Source organism: Mercenaria mercenaria, chromosome 17 (genome assembly GCF_021730395.1).
Source record: "Mercenaria mercenaria strain notata chromosome 17, MADL_Memer_1, whole genome shotgun sequence".
NCBI lineage: Eukaryota > Metazoa > Mollusca > Bivalvia > Venerida > Veneridae > Mercenaria > Mercenaria mercenaria.
This window is the reverse complement of record NC_069377.1, coordinates 54034515-54059449: the sequence shown is the minus strand read 5'-3', so window position 1 is coordinate 54059449 and position 24935 is coordinate 54034515. Positions and strand designations below refer to the sequence as shown.

General features: G+C 34.0%; 1 protein-coding gene across 1 annotated transcript in view; it reads right to left on the bottom strand.

The window, feature by feature from the left end:
* Window positions 1–225: 225 nt before the first annotated feature.
* LOC123536104 (uncharacterized) overlaps window positions 226–24935 on the bottom strand; it is a 39340-nt gene continuing 14630 nt past the window's right edge. Inside the window, exons 6-12 of the mRNA XM_045318926.2 lie at window positions 18483–18667; window positions 15264–15366; window positions 13984–14067; window positions 13318–13454; window positions 12413–12474; window positions 9244–9372; window positions 226–7699 (exon numbers count right to left, since the gene is read on the bottom strand). Coding sequence (XP_045174861.2) covers window positions 4035–7699; window positions 9244–9372; window positions 12413–12474; window positions 13318–13454; window positions 13984–14067; window positions 15264–15366; window positions 18483–18667 — 4365 coding nt within the window. The 3' untranslated portion in view covers window positions 226–4034. The remainder of the gene's footprint in view (window positions 7700–9243; window positions 9373–12412; window positions 12475–13317; window positions 13455–13983; window positions 14068–15263; window positions 15367–18482; window positions 18668–24935) is intronic.

The following is a 24935-nucleotide window of genomic DNA, read 5'->3' as shown; positions in this document are numbered from 1 at the left end:
AAAAAGCATTTATTTTGAAGGAATATGACTGTGTTTATTTCAAATAAAGTGGAATGTTATTTGTTTTATGGTATCATTTGCATATTGATGAAGCCACAAAAACGATGATTGATTATCTGATAATATAAAGGATTTTTAATGTTTCTGGACTTCCTTTAACAGCCAGATGCAGATCATTATAAATCTTGCAGTATCAAACAGTTTAAAAAACAACAACAATAAAACAACTTGTATTTTGTGATTTTATTATAAACAACACTGTATCATAAACAGAAATGAAAAACTTGCTCCTTGGCACAAGAACTGCAACAAATCAGTTACAATGTGAACAGAATTGTTTGAAAACTGAGGTGGCTTCCCAAATCTATTACTCGTATATCCTGATATAGAACAATGAATACTAGTAAAGTGAAATGCATAACGTACACATGAACAAGAGCTGTTTGTAAAACACATACGCCCCCTATGATTGCCTGTTGGCGTTGGAGGTAGGTATGTATGAAATTTTGAATGTTCGACCTTTGGCCAAATGACCCGATAAATATAAAGGGGATGTTTACAGCCGACAGGCAAGAATCCTAATTTTGACAGCCAAACTGTTTAATTTTTTACCAGACACTGTTTCCAGTACAAAGGTCAATGTGACCTTGACCTTTGACCCCAAAACAAGAAAGTCATTTACTGACTACAGGCAATCGCCATATAAAATTTGATGACTGTAGGTCAACTCATTCTCTAGTTACCGAGTGAAAATTGTTTTCAGTGTATAGGTCACCGTGTCTTTGACTTTTGACCGCCAAAACGAAAGGGGTCAGATACTGACAGGCAATCATCCTATGAACCTTGATGACTGTAGGCCAAAGCGTTCTTTAGTTATTTAGCAGAAACTGTTTTCAGTCTTAAGGTTACTGCGACTTTGACCCTTGACCTACTGAGCGCTTAAACATTACTGATCATCCAGTGACCACAGGCAATCGTCCATTTCCAGTCCTTGGACTTCTCCCCCACAAAACAACAGGGGTCATCTACTGTCCACAGGTACTCATCCCATGAAGTTTGAGCATTGAGCTACCAAACATTCTCTAGTTACTGATCGGAAACCAAATGGTCTACCAATCAACCAACCAACAATGAGCAAAACAATATACCCCATTTCTACAAAGGAGTGTAATAAAAATGTTAAATAACAAAAATGTACCATTTTTGGTGAAAGTAAGACAATTCGGCCATGGCTGCCCAGTGTTATGCTCGATACTATATCTTGGATTCTAAACTTTATTTATTTTATAGGGACCTATCAAGTTTTCCTGTCTTAAAGGACAATGCATTCTTGACCTTTATTTCTTTTTAGAATAACTACAAAATTGCTGTGTAAAACTGAAATTTCTGAGTTTCATCTACATTCCTCTTTCACACGAAATGACCTAAATTTTAAAATATGTCTAGTGTCTAAAAATACCCCCACAGGCGAAACTTGATGAAAAAAATTACAGCTAATAGTGATAACTCCTACCTGAGGGAAACTGTCTATAAAAATAATGAGGTCTGTTATATGCACATACTTAAGCAACCATCAATCAACGATTTAACAAAATTCAAGGAATGGTTTATACATGTACAAGTTTACTGAAGACAGAAATAGTGAAATGTTACTTATACCAAAGAATTCATTCATATTTCTCCCTACTAAGGTATTAATTTTCTCCATATTTATGCAGTTATATGCCTTCTTCCTATTGATTCATGGCTCCCTAAGGATTTTGTGGCAAAAAAATACACATGGTAAAATCTCCACATTTATGAAGGACAGTCAATATTTTTCAACGTGAATACAAAAGAAATTAATATTAACCCTTATCATGCTGGACACGATTGATTCTGCCTTTGCGACCAGTGTAGATCATGATCTGCACTGTTTTCGCTGTTTTGGTGGACAAGTCCATTTTAAAATTAGGCAGGGTAAGAGTTAAACTGGTAACCACACACTGAGCATGTGCAAATTTGGCAGCTAGGAGCCATGAACCTACAGCAATAGAACATATACCTTTTAACAAGGAGATATCAAAATGCATGTTGTGAATTTAGACACCTTGAATGCTTAAATAAAATAAAATTCTACAGACACTTGTGCCTGTTGAAGTATGAACTAGCAACCTTTCTTATATGTGTAGACATGCACAACATTTAACATAAGAGGAACCTGATTTGAACAAGAAAAGTACATACAGTGAAGATGATAACAAGTGAGCTGTATAGAAAAGTATCTACATGTATAATATTGCAAATCGTACTTCAGCACCAAAATGAAATCCATTACAAGACTTTCAACCCTGTACTTTTGATCTATGCTATTTAATGTGTAGACATAAATACGTGATTGTGACCCTTTCACAATAAAATCTGGCACATTTTAAAAATTTCTCTCCAAATGCACTCCGATTAATTTTGCCAATATGAAAATATGGTCTGGTAAAGTAAGAATTTCTGCGAATCACAACTCATGAAGAACTACAGTATCTTTCATATTATTATACAACAAAATAGTTCTCATACGATTAAAAATATGCTGACATACATCTCTTCTGATAGATCTGAATGATGATAGGTTCAAAATAAAGCTGTTACAATTTTACATGTCTTGCTGACCTTTCTTAAATTAAATTTATCTGATCATACTCAAAGTTTTAACATGTAGACAACAGGTCTCAAGATAAAGGCTTTTACTATAATACACATATTAAATGGACCAAGATCCTAACACTACGTAACCATACTACCTTGTACTGACTAAAAAAACTACAAAAAAACACACACACAAAAAAGAAACAACATTAAATAGAAAGTGGCAAGCTGGAGGTAAAGAATTTCATACAAATCTGCTCAACAGAAAAAGACAACTATTCAACAAGGAAAAATAAACAAAATATACAATGAGTGGAATCTAAAAATATTGTAACTAGTGTGGTATGTATCCTAAATATGATCAGTTGTGAAAACGCATGCTTGTTTGGCACAAGCAATACCTAATACATAGTCATGTTTATAGGTTTAAAGTCTTAAGACAATTCATGCAGCAACATATTTTAAGTGTCATGATGAATCTAATGTAAATCCACAAGTTAAATAGTATTCAAAACCAAAAACAGTTCTCTTTTTGGAAATCAGAAGTTTCAGGAGCAAAAACTTCGATAATCGAGCAGGTTTGATCATGAAAACAATTTGTTAAATAACTTTAAAAAAAATTATACAATGACATAAGAAAGTTTTAATTTTGATTAAACTATTAAACTAGTTTGCACATGCTGCACTAACCCTTTTTCTTAATAACTCTAATCAAGTATATATTTTATCCTCAACACTGAAGAGTTACGACACTTTCTTCTTTCACCTCATGATAATTTGTCTACCTTTTCCAACACTATTATCACTTTAGATTTCTGACAAACACTTTTTCACAACTGGTACCAACACTTTTTCGACATTCAAGCAACAGTCATGCAACAAACAATTCACAGCATAATGTACCTATAACCATTATACACTAACTGAATGGCTTGCTGGTCAACAGTCAAAACTATTGCCAGCTGTTTGAAGGACATAGGATAAAAGTTTTATATACTGACTGACAAGCCATTCACTAAGTGTTACATGACATAAGAACAAAATCTTAATGTTTTTCTTCAAGCTTTTACTTTAAGCCCCAAAAAATTAAGAGTTGAACTATTAACCTGTTAATAGCACAAACTGTCAATCAAAAATCTATATAAGGCTTCATGTAAGAAAATATATTATCCTGAAGCACTACAAATATTTACCAAGAAGCATCTCTAAGCAATAACTTGGCATTATGCTTAAAAATTTCAAAGTTCAAATGACAGAAATTTCGATAATGAAAAATTATGAATCTTTCTGTTTTCTCAAACATTTAAGTAAATGCATACAAAATAGTGAAAATACACTACTCTACAAAAATGAGATGATCTATAAAAAGTATAAAAGGGGAGGTAATACTGCACATTACACATATTAACAACTCATTTTCCATTGGTAAAAGCATCTAGCACATTCTTGGTCGAAGTTTTTCTAAGTTTAAGTTTTAACCTGTCGGCAAGACATGCTGGACTCTGAAACACTTCTGGCTTCATAACATTATCTCTCCAAGCTTCATCAACATTAGTCTTTTCACTCTTACAAATTTCTGTACCATTTTCATTAGAATTTTCAAGATAACCATTTCCATTTAAACTACATTTTTCCATATTCTCTTCAGATGAATCTAAATTATCAACCCTCACTTTACCATTCACTATACTTTGAAATTTCGTAATGTATTCACCATTTTCTTCTACTATGTTGTCTGTACAAGTATCCACACCATTTGTTACATCCAGCATATAAGAATCATTATCTGAAGCATTCGATCTAACTGTATCTAACATTTTTTTTGAAATATTTTCAACGCCAATTTTCAAGCTCTGTCCACTAAACTCACATACAGTCTTACCATTTTCTACTTTTTCTCTTCTACTTTCAGTATTATCAACCATACCACTGAAAATTTTTTCACAATCTTCATCACTTTTGACAATACCATTTGCATCATCTTCACCACTTCTAACTGTATCACTTGCATCATCTTCAACATTTAGCACCAATGTATCAAGACTAATCTTATCCAGTACATCTTTTTCAAACACATGGGAGGTATTTTTATCAAGCACTTCAACATCTCTATCACTTGGCTCCATATGATATGTATTCAATGTTTCAAGAACTTTTGCAACTTCTCCATTTTCACTTTCTTCATCTTTGTCTTTAGCCGAACAAACAACTTCAGGCACTAAATTCTTTTCATTATCTAGACATATACTGCTATCATTCTCAATTGTATTACAAACACAATTGATTTCAGCGTTGTCCTTTTCATTCTTTAAACCTTCATCTGATGTGTCTGCTTTATCTATATCAAATGCGGTATCAACAAGACCATGAACAGTTTTTCCACTTTCATGTTTAGTTTCAGATACTTTTTTCATATCTGAATCACAATTAGATGATTCTCTTGCTTTTTCAGAATGTTCCAGTTCCCTGACTGGGAAGTTAGCTGCGCTATTGTTTTCCTGAAGTTTAATTACCCTTGCATCTTCATTGAGAATCTCTCTCGTTTTTGCATTAGAGAGAGCTGACTCCTCAGTACTCTGCATATTCAAAGCATCACTGCATATTTTTTCCACAAGAAACTCTTCATTTCTGTCTTCCTCCAACTTAATTTCTACAACTTCATCAACTTCAATGGCTTTAACTGTAACTTTATTTTCCTCACTTTCTGCTTTACCCTTTTCTCCACATTCACAAACATGAGAATTTTCAGATTTAACATCCCCCAATTCATCTGTCACCATATTGTTAATGGAAAGAACTGGCTCTATCTGTATTGCTTTGGCCATATTTGCTCCATATTCCTTACACATTTTCTCTTTTGAAATCCTTTTTTTCTTTTTAAGTTTGGTTTCTAAATCAGAATCTAATTCCTCTCCTGTAACTTTACATGAAAGTCCTTCTAATTCTAACAGAGTATCATCTGCAGAGACATCCATGAATGGAGAGGCTTTTGTTATTCTGTTTTCTGACAACTTTTTTTGGTTATTCTCTAAAGCTTTCTTCAAATATTCTGCACAAGATCCAACCTCTAAAATACTATTGTCTGCAGAAATATCTATCACAGATGATGCTTTCTTGACCTTTTTCTTCTTTCTTTTCTTTTTTAATTTTGGGTCACTTTCAACTATAACTTCAGATTGATCGTTGTTTTCTTTCATTTCTTCAGGTCTTGACAGTTTGCTTTCAACTGTATTTGCACAAGGTGAATTCTCTGTTTTACTGACATTTGTTTTAGTAGAACACCTCATTTTTGAGTTTGCTTTTCCTGCAGACTTTGTGGTATGTAGTAAGTTGTGAACACTATTTTCATTTACTTTTTTTCTCTTATCTGTCTTCTTAAATCCATCATTTACTATTTTCTCTGAACAGTTAGTTTTCACAGAGTCCCTATGTGTTTGCTGTCCTGATCCTGAACTTTTTGTCTTTCCTTTGCAATGAGACATGTTTTGCAACTGCGCCAAATTTTCCAATTCTTGCTCTCTCTTCCTTTCTCTTCTCCTTAATTTCTTTCTAGCTGATTTTGATAACTTGGACATCACATCCTCATCATCAATCTGAATAGGTCTCAACAACAGCTTTTGATTCAAGTTCTTAAAACTTGTAGATGCTTTTTCCAATTCAGAAAAATCTATATTACACACAACTTCATCTTGGAGCACATTATTTTCATTCATACTATTTTCATCTAAATTGTCATCCTCATCTGAATCTATCTCGTTCAGAGTGTTCAAAAGTTTGTCATATTCATCTCTTGTCATTGAAACTCCTTTAGGTGTCAAAGCTTGAACAAGACTGGAACACAAACTATTCAGCAATGAATGCTGGATCTGAAAATCACCAAACTGCCCAAGACTGGTTTCCAGCCCCAAAACAGATTGGTTGGCTGTTGTTTGGTTGGCCTGTGAGGAAATTTTCTCCTTACCTAACTGTTGAGGAGTGCCTGACAATTTTCCTGAACTAGAATTATTCAAAATTGACATTAAGGAATCTACAGTAAGTTCTTCACCACCAGGAACACTTTTTGGGACAGTTTTCTTCTGAGACGACATGACATGATTGGTAGAAACTCTATCATCAGTTCCAACCTGACTTATACCACTTTCTATTTTTTCTATTAGTCTTTCTGCAGCACATCTTTTATCTATTTCTTCAGGTGCAGTTTTTGGATCGGGTCTTGAGAAAAACCCAGGACTAGAAATGTCTATAGTTTTTTCAGTCTTTAACTTGGCAGCAGCAAAAGGGTTCTCTATGTAGTATGGGCTTCTCTGAATTTCAAAACTATCACCTAAAGCTCCCTGATGTTTCATATACGTCATTGGACTGCAGATCACTTCAGTCAATGGACTTGACATTTTCTGAATTTCTTTCATAGTACTCATCTTCCTTGTCGATACATTCATAGAAGTAGTCTGTTTCATTGAAACCACATGTCGTGAACTTTCACACCTTAACTTTGAGAGAGATGGCGAGGTTGTTTTTTCTTTACTCTTGTGTCTGAAGTTTTCTGCTTCTTTTAGTGAAAGATTTTGAATATCCTCAAGTAAAGAACCCATACTGCTTAAGTCAGCACCAGGACTTTTTAAAACATTGAATTTCTGGTCATTTAGAACCATTTTACTCATTTTGTCTTTTTTATCCTGGTTTTCTTTGTTATTACCATGATGTTTATTTTGCAGTCTCAGCTTTACCCGCTGACTAAGCGGCACAACAGAACTCTCTTCAGTGCCTCTCCCTGACTTTGTAACCGTTTCTTCTGGTTGTGAGATGGGAATGGCAACTGGTTTCCTAATCTCAGAATTTTCACCTTTGGTACCAGATTTTTTGGAATTTGGACTAAGTGTTAAATGCCTTGGTTGCTTGGCTTTAGTAGTTAAGGCTGTCTCGTCATATTCCGAGAAAGACGGATGTAGATCTTTCACAGATTCCTGTAGCTGGGATGCAACTTTGCCAAGATTTACTTTTTCAAACTGGAATGACAGGTTATCCAATGATGGCGGCTCAATGGGTGGTGCTTCTGCCTTCTTCTTCTTTTTCTTTGCTGAAATTGGATGAAAAGTATTAGAAAATACTGCACAAGAGCACTGCCTGCAGGTGCCAACACATGTCTTTAAGTGCATCTCATTTTGCAACAAGAGCTCTGCCAAGCAGGGCAATATTCGCCCGAAGGCTTATATCAGAGCGGACACAAAGTAAAATCTTCTTTAATGCTAATGCTGACAATCAAGTGATGACAAAACCCTGTAGACCCTTTTTTTCAAAAATCAGACTAGCTGAAAATGACTGAAAAACTAAAGAAATGCTAACCTGATGAAGGTGAGCACACTCTGGAAATTACATCTATTATCAAAAAGGGCTCTTAACTATAAGTCCCTTAATTAATACCTTTCTTGATTAAAACGTCTACATAAATCATGTATGTTTTTAATTAACATATTTTGAAATAAATATATTTACAATCATCACTGAGTGATTATACAAGACAGTTTATCAACTCTTCTCCAATGATGAAAGCATCTTTGTTTGTTTTTGGTAGGGTTTTAGGTCATAATGATAAAAAGACAGGTCATATGGCGACTTTTCAAGCTTTTGATGGTGTAGAAGATTTCAAAGTGACCCTACAGGCATTATCCAATCATGGGCCGTCACCTGGGAAGAGCCACTGACCTTTCATAAGCCAACTTTATGGCTTCCTCACATGAAGAATTCTACATCCCAAGTAAGTTTTCGATCTCACAAGGATGACAGGCTAGCGGTTCAAAGTCAGCGACCTTAACCACTCAACCCCAGAGGCCCACTTGATTTTAGGGATGCGGTAAAAGTGAATATAAGGTTCATACAGACTAACCAAACTAAAATCTAGATACAATGTAAGGACCTTTTTTTTTATTTTCCAGGACATTTTTTATATATATTTTTATGAATACTATCATGAGCAGTGTGCCACTTCCATGAAATCTCATCTTTCAAAACAGTGTTTCGGAGGCGAGAAATATACTGTTGTAGGTTGGCCATGAGTGGTAAAGATAAATTATGTTTATTTTGTGAATAAAACAGTCAGTTCCAAATTTACTGCCAACATCTAAACTATGTCTTCACTTCATGCAGTGAAGAATAGGCAACCTAGGAACCAGTGTTTTTGTCCCACTGTTAATTCAACCAACACATGAGTAACATTTTTCGGCCACTGAATATATACAGTCACCAGATTTACCATATATGTCTTTTCATTGTTTTTTTATGCAGTTAATGAAAATTACAAATGTTTAGTCAATTTAAGGACTTTTTAACATATTCCAAGGACTTTTAAGCACTTCTTACAGTCTGGAATAAATTGTAATACTTTTCAGGACCTTTAGACATTTTTAAGGACTTTTAAAAGAACACACTGAATATAAGCACTTTACAATATAATACTGTGCAAACTGTGGATTGAATATATGACAATCTATTTGAGTGGTTTTTATACGAACTGTAGAAACCTAACCATAATGCACTTATAGAATGGCTAATAAATAAATGAAATCTAAAACATGTTGCTATTGAAAAGGAGTCTCTGTTATAAAATGAAATCACAGTTCAAACCTTTCGGCTTTTTCTTTGTTTCTGCAGACTGTGTAATGAAAGCTTTAACAACGTCAGGGTAACACTTTGAAAACAGATCTTGTGCTTCTATAGTAATGTAAAAGGACCCGTCATACACTGTGTCTGTCACTGAAATAAAGATAGGAGGACATGCTCGTGAAGTAGAAGGTATAGATACTTATTTTCACACGCATAAATATGTAATTATATAACACATATATATATATCACATCACAAAGTCAGAATATGAAGTAATTTGGAAAAATATTTTTTGATAGGTTACTAAAGTAAACTAATCATTTTATGATTCACTTATATAATAGTACATGTAGTAGCCTGGAGAAAAACAACAAAAATTCGTAAGAAATGACTAGTTTTAATACTTACTTGGATTCAAGTAGTTACATTATACAATATCATGCATGTAAAATTACCAAAAAACAATAAAACCAATGGAGGTAAAAAAACGGCCGCATTGAAATACCTTACCAGGCTCTGCCATGAAAATAGCCCTGACTAAGGTAAGTATTGGAGAATCAAAGCAGCCGAGAGACAACCACTGCACTTGTTGAAGTTAACATACAACCAGACCATATACCAGAGACACAAAATTTTCAAGTCACAAACGCTATAATATGAAAACACTGTTTAACGCTATTCAAACCATAAACGCTAATCGAGCTTACTAAACACTCATACAAAATGGATTGATCAAATACTCGTCTTATTTGACTGGAATTAAAACTTGACAGAATCTGAGTGTCAAATTGATTCTGAGAAGTTTTTGCCCAGAGTATGAACCACCTTTCTGTAACAAAGCTTTCTTCCTGATCTCTCTTAATAATAATAAACTATACCACTGATACTATACATCACTCTTATGAACTCAAAATGTAGTAAGATAAACTTTTCAAATTTTCAAAGTATCTTGATTATTTTGACTATATCGTCAGAAAAAAACATTTTGATGGGAGTGTATATCTGATTGCAAATTTTAGCTATTTTTGATACCAAAACTTCAGAATCAGTTGTTAAAAAAAACTTTCAGGATAGTTTATTTAACTAAAACAAAAACATTTCCATGCAAACAGCTGGAAATTTTTCTAAAAATATTTTTTTTTTGACTTTGTAATTTAGTCTGATTTTACAAGAAACAAGAGCACCACCTTGCGGGTGCTGACGCTCATCTGATTTTTTTTGTATAATAGAAATATTGTCTTACCCATGATTTTCTAAGTCTAAAAAGGGCCATCACTCTTGCAAAAAGCAGGATAGAGTAATGTTTCTTGATGTACAGTGTCCACTTATGATGGTGAAAAACTGTTGCAAGTTTTAAAGCAATAGCTTTGATAGTTTATGAGAAAAGTTGACTTAAACATAATATTCAACCAAGAAAATGATTTTTCTAAGTCCAAAAAGGGCAATAATTATTGCAAAAAGCAGGATGGAGTTATGTTGCTTGCTGTACAGGGTCAGCTTATGATGGTGAACAAGAGTTGCAAGTTTTAAAGCAATAGCTTCGATAGTTTAAGAGAAAAAGTTGACCTAAACATAAAACTTAACCAAGAAATCTGATATTTTCTAAGTCCAAAAGGGGCCATAAATCTTGCAAAAAGCAGGATGGAGTTATGTTTCTTGCTGTACAGGGTCAGCTTATGATGGTGAACAAGTGTTGCAAGTTTTAAAGGAATAGCTTTGATAGTTTAGGATAAAAGCTGACACTATAACATAAAACTTAACCAAGAAAACTGATTTCTAAGTCCAAAAGGCAATAATTCTTGCAAAAGTAAGATGGAGTTATGGTTTCTTGATGTACAGGGTCTGCTTATGATGGTGAACAAGTATTCCAAGTTTCAAAGCAATTAGCTTGATAGTTTAGGAGAAAGTTGACCTAAACATAAAAACTTAACCAAAAATCTATATTTCTAAGTACAAAAGGGCCATAAATCTTGCAAAAAGCAAGACGGAGTTATGTTTCTTGCAATACAGGGTCAGCTTATGATGGTGAACAAGTATTCCAAGTTTCAAAGCAATAGCTTTGATAGTTTAGGAGAAAAGCTGACCTAAACATAAAACTTAACCAGCAACGCCGACGCCGACAACCGCTCAAGTGATGACAATAACTCATCATTTTTTTTCAAAAAATCAGATGAGCTAAAAATGGGGAAATTTTTTTTTATGCCATTAAATTGACAATATTGAAGATAATTTAAATATGAAAAAAAAACAAAAAAACCCTGCTACCACCTTCAGTGATCATTAGATTAGAAAGATGTATAGTTGATATCTAGATCTTGAAAAATAATGCCGCAATTCATGAAAATCCTGTTACAGATTTTTAACAGAGGCTCAAACAGTAAATAGTAAATTACTCTGTTTACAACTGATCTTTGTTCTGTCTACTAACCTATCATTGTAAATTGTATTATTCCTTTTTATCTGTCAAGTAATGATTCTAGTTAAACAGTAAAATTCCACTGTATTTGGGTAAAAAACAATTAGTTTAGAAGCAGAAATAATTCTGTTGAACTTCTCTCTTTGCTTCTCCATACAGTAATTTTACCAACAACATAAAATCATTCTTTCTCAACCATGTTAGGAAGCTGTCCTTTACTTACACAGAGTGTAACTGTTAGAAAATCAAACAAGAGCAAAGGCATAACAAATCCAGTTTTCACAAAATTGGTTTTCTGTAAAAGCACATATTTTCGCTGGGTCAAAATTCTGTGAATTTGAATTTTTGAGTATGTTTGCGAGGTTTATTATTCACGAAATTGTAAAAATGGTATCCTATTTGAATTTGAATTAAACTAATGGTGAATATGTACGCGAGGATTAATTTTCATGAGATGTAGGGCTTTGTGAATACAACGAAAATTAAACCATCGCGAAAATTTCTGCATTTACAGTATAAAGCAAACAGGTTCATATTAACCTTTAGCCTGCCAGCAGCAAGTGATTCTGTCTTTGCAACCAGTGCAGACCAAAATCAGCTGCACATCTGTACAGGCTGATCATAGTCTGCACTGGCTGCTATTCAATCAGTGAAGTTTCAGTGAACACCCCTTTGAATAATAAGCAGTACTGCCCAAATTGAATGATGGGCAAGTCCATTTTAGAAATTTAGCAGTGTAAAGATTAATAAACTGAGTTATTGTAAATACTGTACCTGGTTTTATCCATTCTACTTCATAGCATGGTTCCCCTTGCCTGATTCTTGTCTTCACAATCCTACAATACATGTTATAATATATATATATTACAATAGGGTTATTGTAACAGTAGCTCGATCTGGGATGCTGTATTTGGCTCAAGTGGATTTTTGCCAGATCAGATCTCACGACGCGTGCAAGCAAATCCATGAGAGCCAAATACAAAATCCCAGACCTAGCTACTGTTATAATGACCCTTTTATAATATACCTCTACCTTTTTGTTTGTTTTGTTCTTGAACGAAATCTTCAATGTTTATCGATATTAAAATGGGACTAAGTGAAGTTTTTGTGTGTGGTATGTATAGAACAGTGTCAGGCCATGCATATTAATGAAAGTAGTCCGGCAGCATACAATACAAAAGGTACAATACGGAATTTTTTTCTGCCTGTTCATATTTGTGAAAAACAAGCAGATTTTTTACAGAATATATATAGGCATATAATAAATGGACATAGTTAATTCTAAATCCCTTCTAAAGGTACCAAAAATTGCGAGAAACATCATGGAGTTACAATTTAGAAAACCTGCCATTTCAAATATTATATACATCTTGGGTACAAGCTAACCTTCAATGATCAGGCAGCAACCTCAGTTTTCCTTCTAGACCTGCTAATCTTAAGTAAAGCCAACAGTTCATGTCACACGAAGTCGATGATGAAGACCACAGTTGCTTTATGACCTTGATTACGTCACTATGACTTTAAACCCAACAAACATTCAATTCATGAAGGCTGGTCAGATATCCAGGAAGCTGACAAAAACTCCAAATTTGGCATGAGAACTTTTTTTAATTAACATTCTGGTAAATCAAACAGGCCAAAAATCACGTATAGAACACACATGATAGACAGTACCATACCTGTGAGGTTTCAGATGTTGATGTACTGATGGATTTTTAGAATGGCTGAGATCCTGCATGTCCCATAATGTGATCAGTGGTAGCACCTTCTCCATAGTATACTCTACAGGCCATTCTAGCTTGATCAGGGCAAACTCCTGAAATGTTTAAATCAGTGAACCTTTATCCTGCTTGCCGCAAGTAATTCTGCCTTGTTGACCAACCAAGATCAGCCTGCAAGGATGATCATAGTCTTCGCTGTTCGCTATTCAGTTTTACATTTTCAATGAACACCTCTTTTAATTATAATATGGTACTGCCCAAAATGAATGATAGACCAGTCCATTTTAGAAATTTAGCAGGGTGAAGGTTAATCAAAAGTTAGTTCATAAAATAACTGCCACTCATCCTATTAATTTTTATCCATTCTAAGTTTTCAAGAAAGAAAGTTAAATTTCAAAAGAAACATTACCATTTAACTCCTAATAACAGTCACACATATTTAGTCAGAATATGATATGACCAGCAAAAACAAGAGGGCCATAAAGGTCATGTATCAATCACCTGATATAATTCTTACCCCACAAGGAACTATGTGCTCAGGTGCACTTATACTATGCATCCTATTCTTAAAAAGAATTATCATGGTTATTATATAACATATCACTAAGTAAACAATGAAACTACCTGTAGTTTTGCAGGCACAGGTCTCTTCCATTCTGGTAATCTTGATGGGCATCGATCCTTGGCAACCAGAAATTCATCAATCACCTGTAACATTCAAATCTCAAATTAATGAAAAATAGTTTGTTGCTAGGAAAAGTAATTATCAGACAATCATAGCAGATCTCATAAAAAAATACTTACAAATATTCCTGTTTGACAAATTTCTGTACATCTTTTGTTTTGTTTTGTTTTTTGTTGGGGGTGGGGGTTAATGTGGCTATTCAACAACATTTAAGCTACTGCAAATTTAGTGTTATTAACTAGTATCAACCTGTTCTCCACAACTAACTGACATCTTCTCAACATAGTAAGAGATGCAGGGCAAATGACCTTGGGCATATTAACTATGGTCAATCATCACTCACTGTTAAAAAATTCAAACCTTTGACCTCATCACAAGACATTGTGTGCTCTTCAATCTGATGTACACAGCAACCCCAACTGCAGATCATCATGACCATTCCTGTTACACTGGGGATTATTTAATGTTTTTAAATGGAAAAGAGAAATAAATGTAAATACTGTAAAATCATTTAATTTTGTGGGAACAAACTTTTGTGGTTTTGACCAAAATGGCTATAATGGGGATATGGATTTGTGGATTTCAAATTTTGAACATAAAATGGATGGGAACTTAACTTGTTCTTTGTGATTTAATTCATGGATTAACACAACCACAAAATCAACCAAAATTAGTCCCCAACCAATATCAATTATTTTTGCAGTTACTCCAACACATGTTAATATGCTAACACAGCTGGGGCTTCATTTTATGATTAATGTTTTCCATAAAAAGCCAGTCCTGTTTGTTACAGCAGGGCTTAAGCAGGAACTTCCTGCCTCCTAAAGACCATGCAGCCCAAACCATAGAAAACATATTTCTGGAGTCATATTGTTGAATGGTTAACTGTATCAAGTAATCTTGAAGTGTTTCAAACTGTAAAACTTTCTAAGCAGTCTACTTTCTTATGTAATATAGACAGGTTTACAATATATACAAACCCTGAACAGTATCTGATAATTGAACTTTGGTTGAAGTACATTTTCCATTTTACCAATACATACTGATGCGAAAACCAGTGCTAACATAACTACACTTGGTTCGAAAATTCATGTTTCTGAAATTTAGTTGAGAGTTCATTCGCATCATCAATGACTATATTCAGAATTATTTTGGGAATATGATGCGCTTAAACGTACAAAAATGTGTATCAAGGAAATAAAGATTCTAGTGCAAATACCTTTATTTGTGGAAAATCTGGAAGCTGTATAGCCTTTCTTCTAGCTAGAATTTCTGCCTGGTCCACACAATCTCTCTCAGACATTGTACTCCAAGACTGTAGCCTGAAATAAATCACAACTGTTGTGTTTACTGGCAAATATAAAGTCAAACTTCAAATGTTTTTAACTTATTTTACCCCACAGTAATGTCTTAGTTTACTTCAGAATTATCAAACTCCCATACTCCAATAGCTGATTTGAAACAATTTGTTTTTCTCAATTAGACAGGCTTTTCAAGCTGTATAAAAAGTTGTTGGAAAAGCCCAGTGGCTCAGTTGGCATGACAATGAATCCTGAATGACGCCATTATGACTGCATAATTTTCTCCTCCCTGACATTTGGTGCCAAACCTTGGACAGTTTCTGTATGTTCTCTGCAAGTATGCTGCAATCTTTCTACCCAACACTGTATCATTTGAAAACAAATGTCACAATATATGACATGTTTAACCATTTGGTCACAGCTTATTAAATTGATGTCAGCTCAGTTGGAAAAGCATCTAATGGTACTGTAAGTGTATTAATTATTATAGCAGAGTACTAATTTTTGCGCTATTAGAAGGATCGGGCATGTGCTAATTCATGTCTAGCGCTAATATTAGACTGAAATGAAGGGCTTTCTTTAAAAAAAAAGTTACATTTATCGAATTGAAAATACCATAATTACAATGCAATAGAACACGGAGAAATACATAATTATTGTGTAAATAAGACATTAACTGCATTCCTAACTAATATTCTGCAGAAAGTTTTGAATAGAATAAATAAACCTGTTCAAACATTAGTGCGAAAGTCATCTACTTTTGTAAATTAAGTTGCATATTTTAATCTTCGTCATTGTCTGTTAACATCCTGTATAACACCTTTGGAGTAGATCGCCAGTTTGTCTGATGTGTCACCATAACATTTTACTGCTTTGAAAACCAATCGTGAATTTGAAAACAAACAATTATCACCATTCTGCACTGTATACAAGTACAAATTTACAGTATACAGATTGACACGGATCTAAACGAATGTAGATTTCATGTCATACTGTACACCTATGCGTGCCTGGTCTATTTTAATACTTATTTACTACAAACTTTTTTCCACAGTAAGAAAAGAAAGAAAAGAGATCATTATATATGGCATATTATATATATATTGCTTTTCATTTTTTTAAACAAGGGTGCAGAATGTCACAATATACGCCCGTCACAGCAAATTTGTTTACACTAGCACCTGTATTTGCAAATGGAATTTTAATTTTCTAGTTGTTTACAATGTTGTTTTTTTTAGAAATTATTGTAATTCTTTTATTTTTCTAAGTCCACAAAAAAAATCCTTACCAGGTAGAGATACCTTAAAATACACCCAAAATTTGAAAGTAATATCAATGTTGTACCACAGAAAAGTGGTCTTGGTTTTTCCCTACGGTCAATTATAAAAAAGTTACAACGTAAGTTATTTATAGTAACAACTAAGGAAGTTAATCTTTAAAGAGAAAAAAAAAAAAAAAAAAAAAAAATCGAAAAAAAAAAAATTACAAGTCCACACAAAAATCCTTACCAGGTAGAGATAGCTCAAAATACACCTCAGAATTGGATGTAACATGCATGTTGTTTCTACAGAAAAGTGGTCTCGATTTTTCCTACGACTTGTAATGAAAAAGTTACAATATAAGCTATTTATAGTAACAGCAAAGGGAAGTAATTTTAAAGAAGGGACCAGTGCATGACACTCCGTCTCATGATGGGTGTACAATTGTGCCAAGTTGCATCAAAATCCCTACATGCATGAAGAAGAAATGCTCCAGACAAAGTCATTCTTGTATCTGACCTTTGACCTTTAAGTGTGACCTTGACCTTAGACCGAGGGACCTGGTTCTTGCGCATGACACTCCGTCTCATGCTGTGAACATTTGTGCCAAGTTGTATCAAAATCCCTCAATGCATGAAGAAGAAATGCTCCGGACAAAGTTTTCATTCTTGTATCCTTTGACCTCTAAGTGTGACCTTGACCTTACCCCTAGGGACCTGGTTCTTGCGCATGACACTCCGTCTCATGATGTGAACAATTTTGCCAAGCTACATCAAAGTCCTTTCATGCATGAAGAAGATATGCTCCGGACAAAGTTTTCATTCTTGTATCCTTTGACCTCTAAGTGTGACCTTGACCTTAGACCTAGGAACCTGGTTCTTGCGCACGACACTCCCTCTCATTATGGTGAACAACTGTGCCAAGCTACATCAAAATCATTCCATGCATGAAGAAGATATGCTCCGGACAAAGTCATTCTTGAATTTTTCATTCTTGTATCCTTGACCTCTAAGTGTGACCTTGACCTTAGACCTAGGGACCTGGTTTTTGCGCATGACACTCCGTCTCATGATGATGAACAATTGTGCCAACTTTCATCAAAATCCCTCCATACATGAAGAAGATATGCTCCGGACAAAGTCATTCTTGAATTTGACCTTTGACCTCTAAGTGTGACCTTGACCTTAGACCTAGGGACCTGGTTCTTGCGCATGACACTCCGTCTCATGATGGTGAACAACTGTGCCAAGTTTCATCAAAATCCCTCCATGCATGTAGAAGATATGCTCCGGACAAGGTCTGTGGACGCCGCCCGCCCGCCCGCCCAACCGCCCATCCGCCCGCCAGGGGCGTTCCCATAATACGTCCCGTTTTTCAAACGGGCGTATAAAAAGGCTTAATACATATGCAAACTTTTTAAGTAATATTTTTTAAAGAAAAAAAAAACATGTATATATAGTCCCAGGCAGAACTGTTTGATACAACGGTCACGTTCGGGCCATTCCGTATTTCATCCAAAATTGTTGTTTCAGATACCACCAATTGGTTATTTTAGCGCTGCTAATACTGTGCTAATACAAGTATTAGCACAAGTACATGCTATTAAGTCAAAACTACTCAATTTAAGGCATTTGTGCTAAAATTTAGCTGTGCTTATATAAGTACACTTACAGTATTTAGTCCTGGATCTGCTGTTATAAAACCCAGTTTTGAATCCAATCTAAGAAAGCAGGCTTACCATTGGTCAGTTTCAAAATTGTGCTCAAACGACCAGATGCTGGAGTTCTTAGTTTATAACATTGTACCTGTGCCTGGCTGTACATGTTTCTTACCATTTTGGACGTATGCAGCATCAAATACAGCTAATCCATAACTTACCTTATAAGAACATCCTGGCCCTGCAGTGACTGTAACAGCCTTACAGCATTTGCTATTCCTATCCCTGGTACACCTTTCGGTACAAAGTCACAACCAATCAGCAACCCCAGAGCAATAAGACCGCCCCTATCTATACCTAGCTTTGTCTGTATATCATTCACTCGATACATATCTACATGTGGGTCCTGAAACATGAAAATGAATAGGTCACTCAAACAGTTAAGTTTAAATTCCTCTTTTCGAGTTGGAAATATCTCATGCACAGAAAACCATGAACAGTCTTAAGATCCAGCAAGATGGTTCCTCAGATGAAAGGCCTCTTCCCCGGAAAGGGCCGACTGATTTTTAACCTTCAGCCTGCTAAATTTCTAAAATGGACAAGATCTGCACTGGTCGCAAAGGCAGAATCACTTTCTGCCAGCAAGCTAAAGGTTAATTAAACCATCTAGTGAAACACAATATTGGGAGCATTTAGAATATCGCATTGTTATACATGGTTTTCAAAAATTTCCTAACCCTTTAGTGCAATTTAACATTTACACTTCATAACACTAAATATGAAGAAGTTCTGTGCCAAATTTTATTGATCTAGCTCAGATAGTTTTCAAGTAGTGGCAAAAAACGCATCTAGAAAAAGTCATTTTTGAAGCGTTATGTAGTTGCACTTAGAATTTTCCATATTTTTCAAATAAAATAATGGTATGATATTATATATTTCCATGTAAATGTGTGTTATCAGCATAAAGACAATTTTTTAAGGATTATTTTGGTGTTTGATTTATCATGATCGGATGAAAATTGTTGAAGCTGTCGAGAAAAATGTGAAATGGGTAAGATGTTATGCAGTTTTTCACTGAAATTCCTTCCTTTTGTTATAATGATTAATTGCAATGTTAACATTATTTTTTCTTTAAAATTTTGGTCCAGAATCATTTCTCTGTTGTAATAGTACTAAAAGAAAAAAAATCAAAATCATGTATTTCTGAAATTTATTTGTATAAATTTTTAAAATTGAAAATCAGGTTTTTATGAAAATATGTAGAGTCCGTAACCAATTGTATTTTATAGATTTGTAAGATATTATGAGAGTCTTTATTGATTTTTTCTTATCAAATTTAACTGTTGACATTAAATTTTTATGCTATTTCCTATAGGAGAGATCGTGTTTGTATACAAATCCGATGTATATTCTATTTTTAGAACTGATAAGACAAAGACCGGGTGGGCTGTCGCCGAGCGTCCATGTTTTTTTGTAAACATTGATGTTTTTCTAATGGCTTAAACTTTCTTAAATCATAAATGATATCAATAATTTTTTGATCAATGGAAAGGATATAAAACAAGCAATTTATTGATAACTTTTAATTTTTATTTCGAAATAAATTCGATTAATTATGAACGTTTAACTTACAGTGTTTTTTCTAAAAGTTTGGAGCATCGCTACGCCGCTATTAAAATCATATGTCATTTGAAACGGTTATTAATTTTCAAAAGTTATTTGAATATAAAAATATGAAAATCGTAAGCATTTCAAAACTTTCTGAATTTTTAAAATCCATAAATGAACGAAAAAGTTATTAGAAATTAAAAATTCCGATCCCATACACAAACGATGTAAAAAATATTTGTTTTGCCCACCGTCAGATAAACAGGTGTTGATGCGTGACGTCAGGGCGATCTCTCCTATATTCCTTATTGTTAACTACATTTTTGCTGTAGCACCACTAATATGGTTACGGACACTACAAAAACACTGTAGTGTCCGTAACCTGTCTTTCAATGGTGTAAATAAACATTTTTAAAAATTTTATTTATAGCTATTCTTATGAAAGTAATAACTGATTTCACAAGTTAATTAATCAACTTTATTTTTCATCAACTTGTTGATGTTGCAACCACATTGGAAACCCTTTATTGCGGCATCTTTATATACAGCATCATTTTCTGTTGCTGCAGCATGAAATTGAAAGATGTCATAGCAAACATTGAAGCGATGAGAGATAAAGGATCACTACTTTTTTTCAATTTGGAAGGTTCACTGATGACAAATTTAATAGTCTATTAATAATTTCACTACAAAAGGTAAATTTTGTCTATTTAATAATGCTACTTGAAACTGTAGTGTCCGTAACCAGAGCTGAAAAAATTAAAACTTGCATCTTTTTACAGAAAAATGAAAAGTTATCATTTCAAAGTTTATTAATATTGAGAAAAAACCGAATATATGTATTTGTTGACAAATATTTTTTTTCAGATATAAAAATATAGATACAGTTCAAAAGTGCTAAAAATCATGTTTATCATCTAAATTGCACAGATTTATATTAAAAATGTAAAGATGTGATAATGATAATTAACAGTTATTCACAAATTTCTTCAAGAGCATCATTGTTAAGATAATTCAAGTTCATGTAGCTTACAATAATGTTTCTTTTCAAAATGTTTTAGAGGGGCAGTGTTATCTGGTTACGGACACTACAGAAATGAAAAGAATGTAAAAAACAACCAGTATTACTGAAATTTCTGTTTAAATTATCATACATCTTACAGTTCAAGTGAATAAATCTTTACAAGTATTTATGATTAAAAGTAATATCTAAAAACTTGCAAATGAAAGAAAAATCTCTTCAAGAAGTACTAAGTACAAACCATGTGATGACAAGTACATGTAGATTCATTTAGATGAGATTTTATATTTATGTGATGGGCATATAGTGTTGAGCACTGCTCTAAGTATGTCCGTCTGTCAGTTCGTTCAAAGTCTTGTGTGTCCAACTCCTCCTGCCATTAGATTGCTCTGCTTCAAACTTTCATAGATGAACAACCTTGATGTGTAGATAACCATAAAAGAAGGAATTTCTCAGTGACTATTTTAACCACAGTTATGATACTATGATATTTTTATACAGAAATATAGAATATATCTAGAAAATCTTGTGTGTCCAACTCCTCCCACACTATTAGCCTGATTTGATTCAAACTTTTCACAGATGAACGAGCTCAAGATGTGTATATTACAATAAAGCGATAATTTTTTTCTGTGACTATTTTACTACAGTTATGGTCCTTTGATAATTTGTTTAATCATAAGGAATATAGAGAAACCTTTTTATGTGTCCAACACTAGTAGCCTGATTTGTTTCAGACTTTCACAGATGAACAAGCTTGATGTACAGATGACCGTAAAGGGAGAAATTCTTTCTGTGACTGTTTTTACTTTAGTTATGGCCCTTTGATAATTTTTGCTATATGGAATATAGTATGATAGGGGAAAATCCTGTCAACGATTCCCAAACTTCTAGCCTGATTTGCTTCAAGCTTTAACAGATGAACAAGCTTTATGTGCAGATGAAGGGAAGGAATCTTCTCCGAGTATATTTTTACTGGCTGCAGTTATGATCATTTTTGTTTTCTTGAGAATGGGCAATGGCATGTGTATGTGTGCACATCTGTGTCGAATGGTTATAATATCTAGTTTTATATTGCAATTTAATTGCTTTATAATAAAGTAGAAGTATGTCTGATTTCATTGTGCATTTGTGATTCAGATATAGAGTTTTGATCTGATGAGGCACCTGCAGTGCTGAAACTTAAAAGGCACAAAAATGCTGAATAGGTTAGAAAAGGTTAAATGGCAAGAAAGGCAGAAACTCAATCCAGGCCAATGTGAAAATTAAAACAAGAGGGCCATGATGGCCCTATATCGCTCACCTGAGTTTAATTGCTTTCTTGAAAAAAATTCTTTGCTAAAGCTAAACAAATAACCCCATGGGGTGGGGTCAATTTGACCCCGGAGGTAATGATTTGAACAAATTTTGTAGAAGTCTACTAGGCAATGCTACATGTCAAATATCTAAGATCTAAGCCTTCTGGTTTATTTTTAGAAATTTTTTGAAGATTTTCCTATGTAAAATCAAGTGACCCCTGGGGTGGGGTCAATTTTAACCCCGGGGGTCATGATTTGAACAAATTTTGTAGAGGTCCACTAGGCAATGCTACATATGAAATATCTAAGCTCTAGGCCTTCTGGTTTATTTTGAAGATTTTTCTATGTACAATCAAGTAATCCCATGGGGCGGGGTCAATTTGACCCCGGGGGTCATGATTTGAATAAATTTTGTAGAAGTCTACTAGGCAATGCTACATGTCAAATATCTAACACCTAGGCCTTCTGGTTTATTTTTAGAAAATTTTTGAAGATTTTCCTAAGTAAAATCAAGTGACCCCTGGGGTGGGGTCAATTTTGACCCTGGGGTCATGATTTGAACTAATTTTGTAGAGGTCCACTAGGCAATGCTACATGTCAAATATCTAAGCTCTAAGCCTTCTGGTTTATTTTTAGAAATTTTTTGAAGATTTTCCTATGTAAAATCAAGTGACCCCTGGGGCGAGGTCAATTTTGACCCCGGGGTCATGATTTGAAACAACTTTAGTAAAGGTCCACTAGGCAATGCTACAAGTCAAATATCTAAGCTTAGGGCTTCTGGTTTTTGAGAAGAAGATTTTTTAAGATTTTCTTATGTAAAATCAAGTGACCCCCGGGGCGGGGTCAATTTTGACCCTGGGGTCATGATTTGAACAAACTTGGTAGAGGTCCACTAGGCAATGCTTCACACCAAATATCTAAGCTCTAGGGCTTCTGGTTTTTGAGAAGAAGATTTTTAAAGTTTTTACTTTTGGTTGCCATGGCAACCAGAATTCTGTATGGAATTCAATTCTTTGAACAATTTTTAAAGAAGACCATCCAAGGAACAACCCTGTGAAGTTTCATCAAAATTGGCCTGTTGGTTTAGGAGGAGATGTTGTTTAAAGGAAAGTGTGGACGGACGGACGGACGGACGACGGACGGACGCCGGACGGTGAGTGATCACAATACCTCACCCTGAGCACTTTGTGCTCAGGTGAGCTAAAAAAATGAGAGAGAAAGAAAGAAGGATTGTAGAATGAGACAGCGACAAGAAGTAGAGAAGAGTAACTCAAAACTAGATTAGTTAAGAAAGCAGAACTAATCATCAAAATCACATGATGAAGGAAAAAGAGTGGAAAGAAATTTATGTGTCCGCACAAACAGGATCTGTCATAGGAGATAAGAGACAATGTTGTTGCATTTATAGATGAATCTACTATGACTGATAATAGCTACATTTTCAACACCAAGACATATGAAAATTTGAAGAAAAAAAAGTTACAAAAAGATTATAGATATGTGTACTTTCGTTAGATAATTCATATTGTAGTGTCCATAACCATAAACTTAATTTCTTTTTTCTGGTTAGTGACATTCTTGAGTAAAAAAGTGTAAGTGTTAGTTGTGTGATATGAATACAAAGTATTGATAATAATGTATCACTTAGAGAACTTAATATTGCTTGTTAAGTTACAAGATTTCATGAAAACAGTTTTCAGATTTTGTTGTTCTGTTGTCTTTTTCATTGGTTTTAATTTGGCAAGTTGTATATTTTTGTTTGAAGAATATCAAATTTAAATACACTTTCCATTCAGATATCATTTTAACATTATACCAAATAATTCAAGAGTGGATTTAATGTTTTTAACATAATCTAATGCAAAACCTTTCTCGAGGCTTTTTTGTAGTGTCCGTAACCAATTACTGGTATCTATCAATATTTAGGATTTTTTGAAAATTATTCACTTTCCCTTTTAATCTAAGTCATTTTGTTTCAACAAAGACAGAATTTGTGTTGATTTTTCATTAAGTTTTCATTATTAAAACTGAAATTGAAGATGTCAGATGACTTGAAATATACATGTTTTTTAGCAACAAAGTAATATCCAACAATATGTTTCTTTTTTTCAGTATCTATACCTTTCCCAGTCCCATTTTTGCCTTGCATTATGTATTTCCATGTGTTTGTCCTACAAAACAGTAAAAATAGTTCAAGTTTATCATAAATTTGAAGCTTTATTTTACAAAATGTATCACTTGTAGTGTCCGTAACCAGCAAAAATATGCATTTTATCAGCCTTTAAAAAATACATTTCCGATACAAGTACCAGCAAACCACTTAAGCTGCTTATACTTCAAGCACTCTACTATGTAGAAAAATACTTTTTTTGCCAAAATTAAGAACTTATTTTTTCACCTCCAAGTGCAACACTACTGTTCCCTATATTGTGTTTCACCCGGATGTCTATAACTATTCAGCCACTGAGGCCCTGTAAGGCTTCAACAGGTCAGTGTTCAAACTATTTATACAGCCAAACCTACATTTTTCAGCCCAAACAGAGCAAGTCAGATTTAACATTAACTTGTTTCACTGATGTCAACTTGCCCATAATTGTTACCGGCACTAATATATAATTATTTAAGTTTACAGAAAACTTAACTCAGGATCCAACACTGCAGAAATCCTAACAATTCTTGATCAAAGAAACAATGAGAAACTATAGTGCCTGAAATCTGTAGTTGCCTACAGTTTAGTAGTTTTCTAT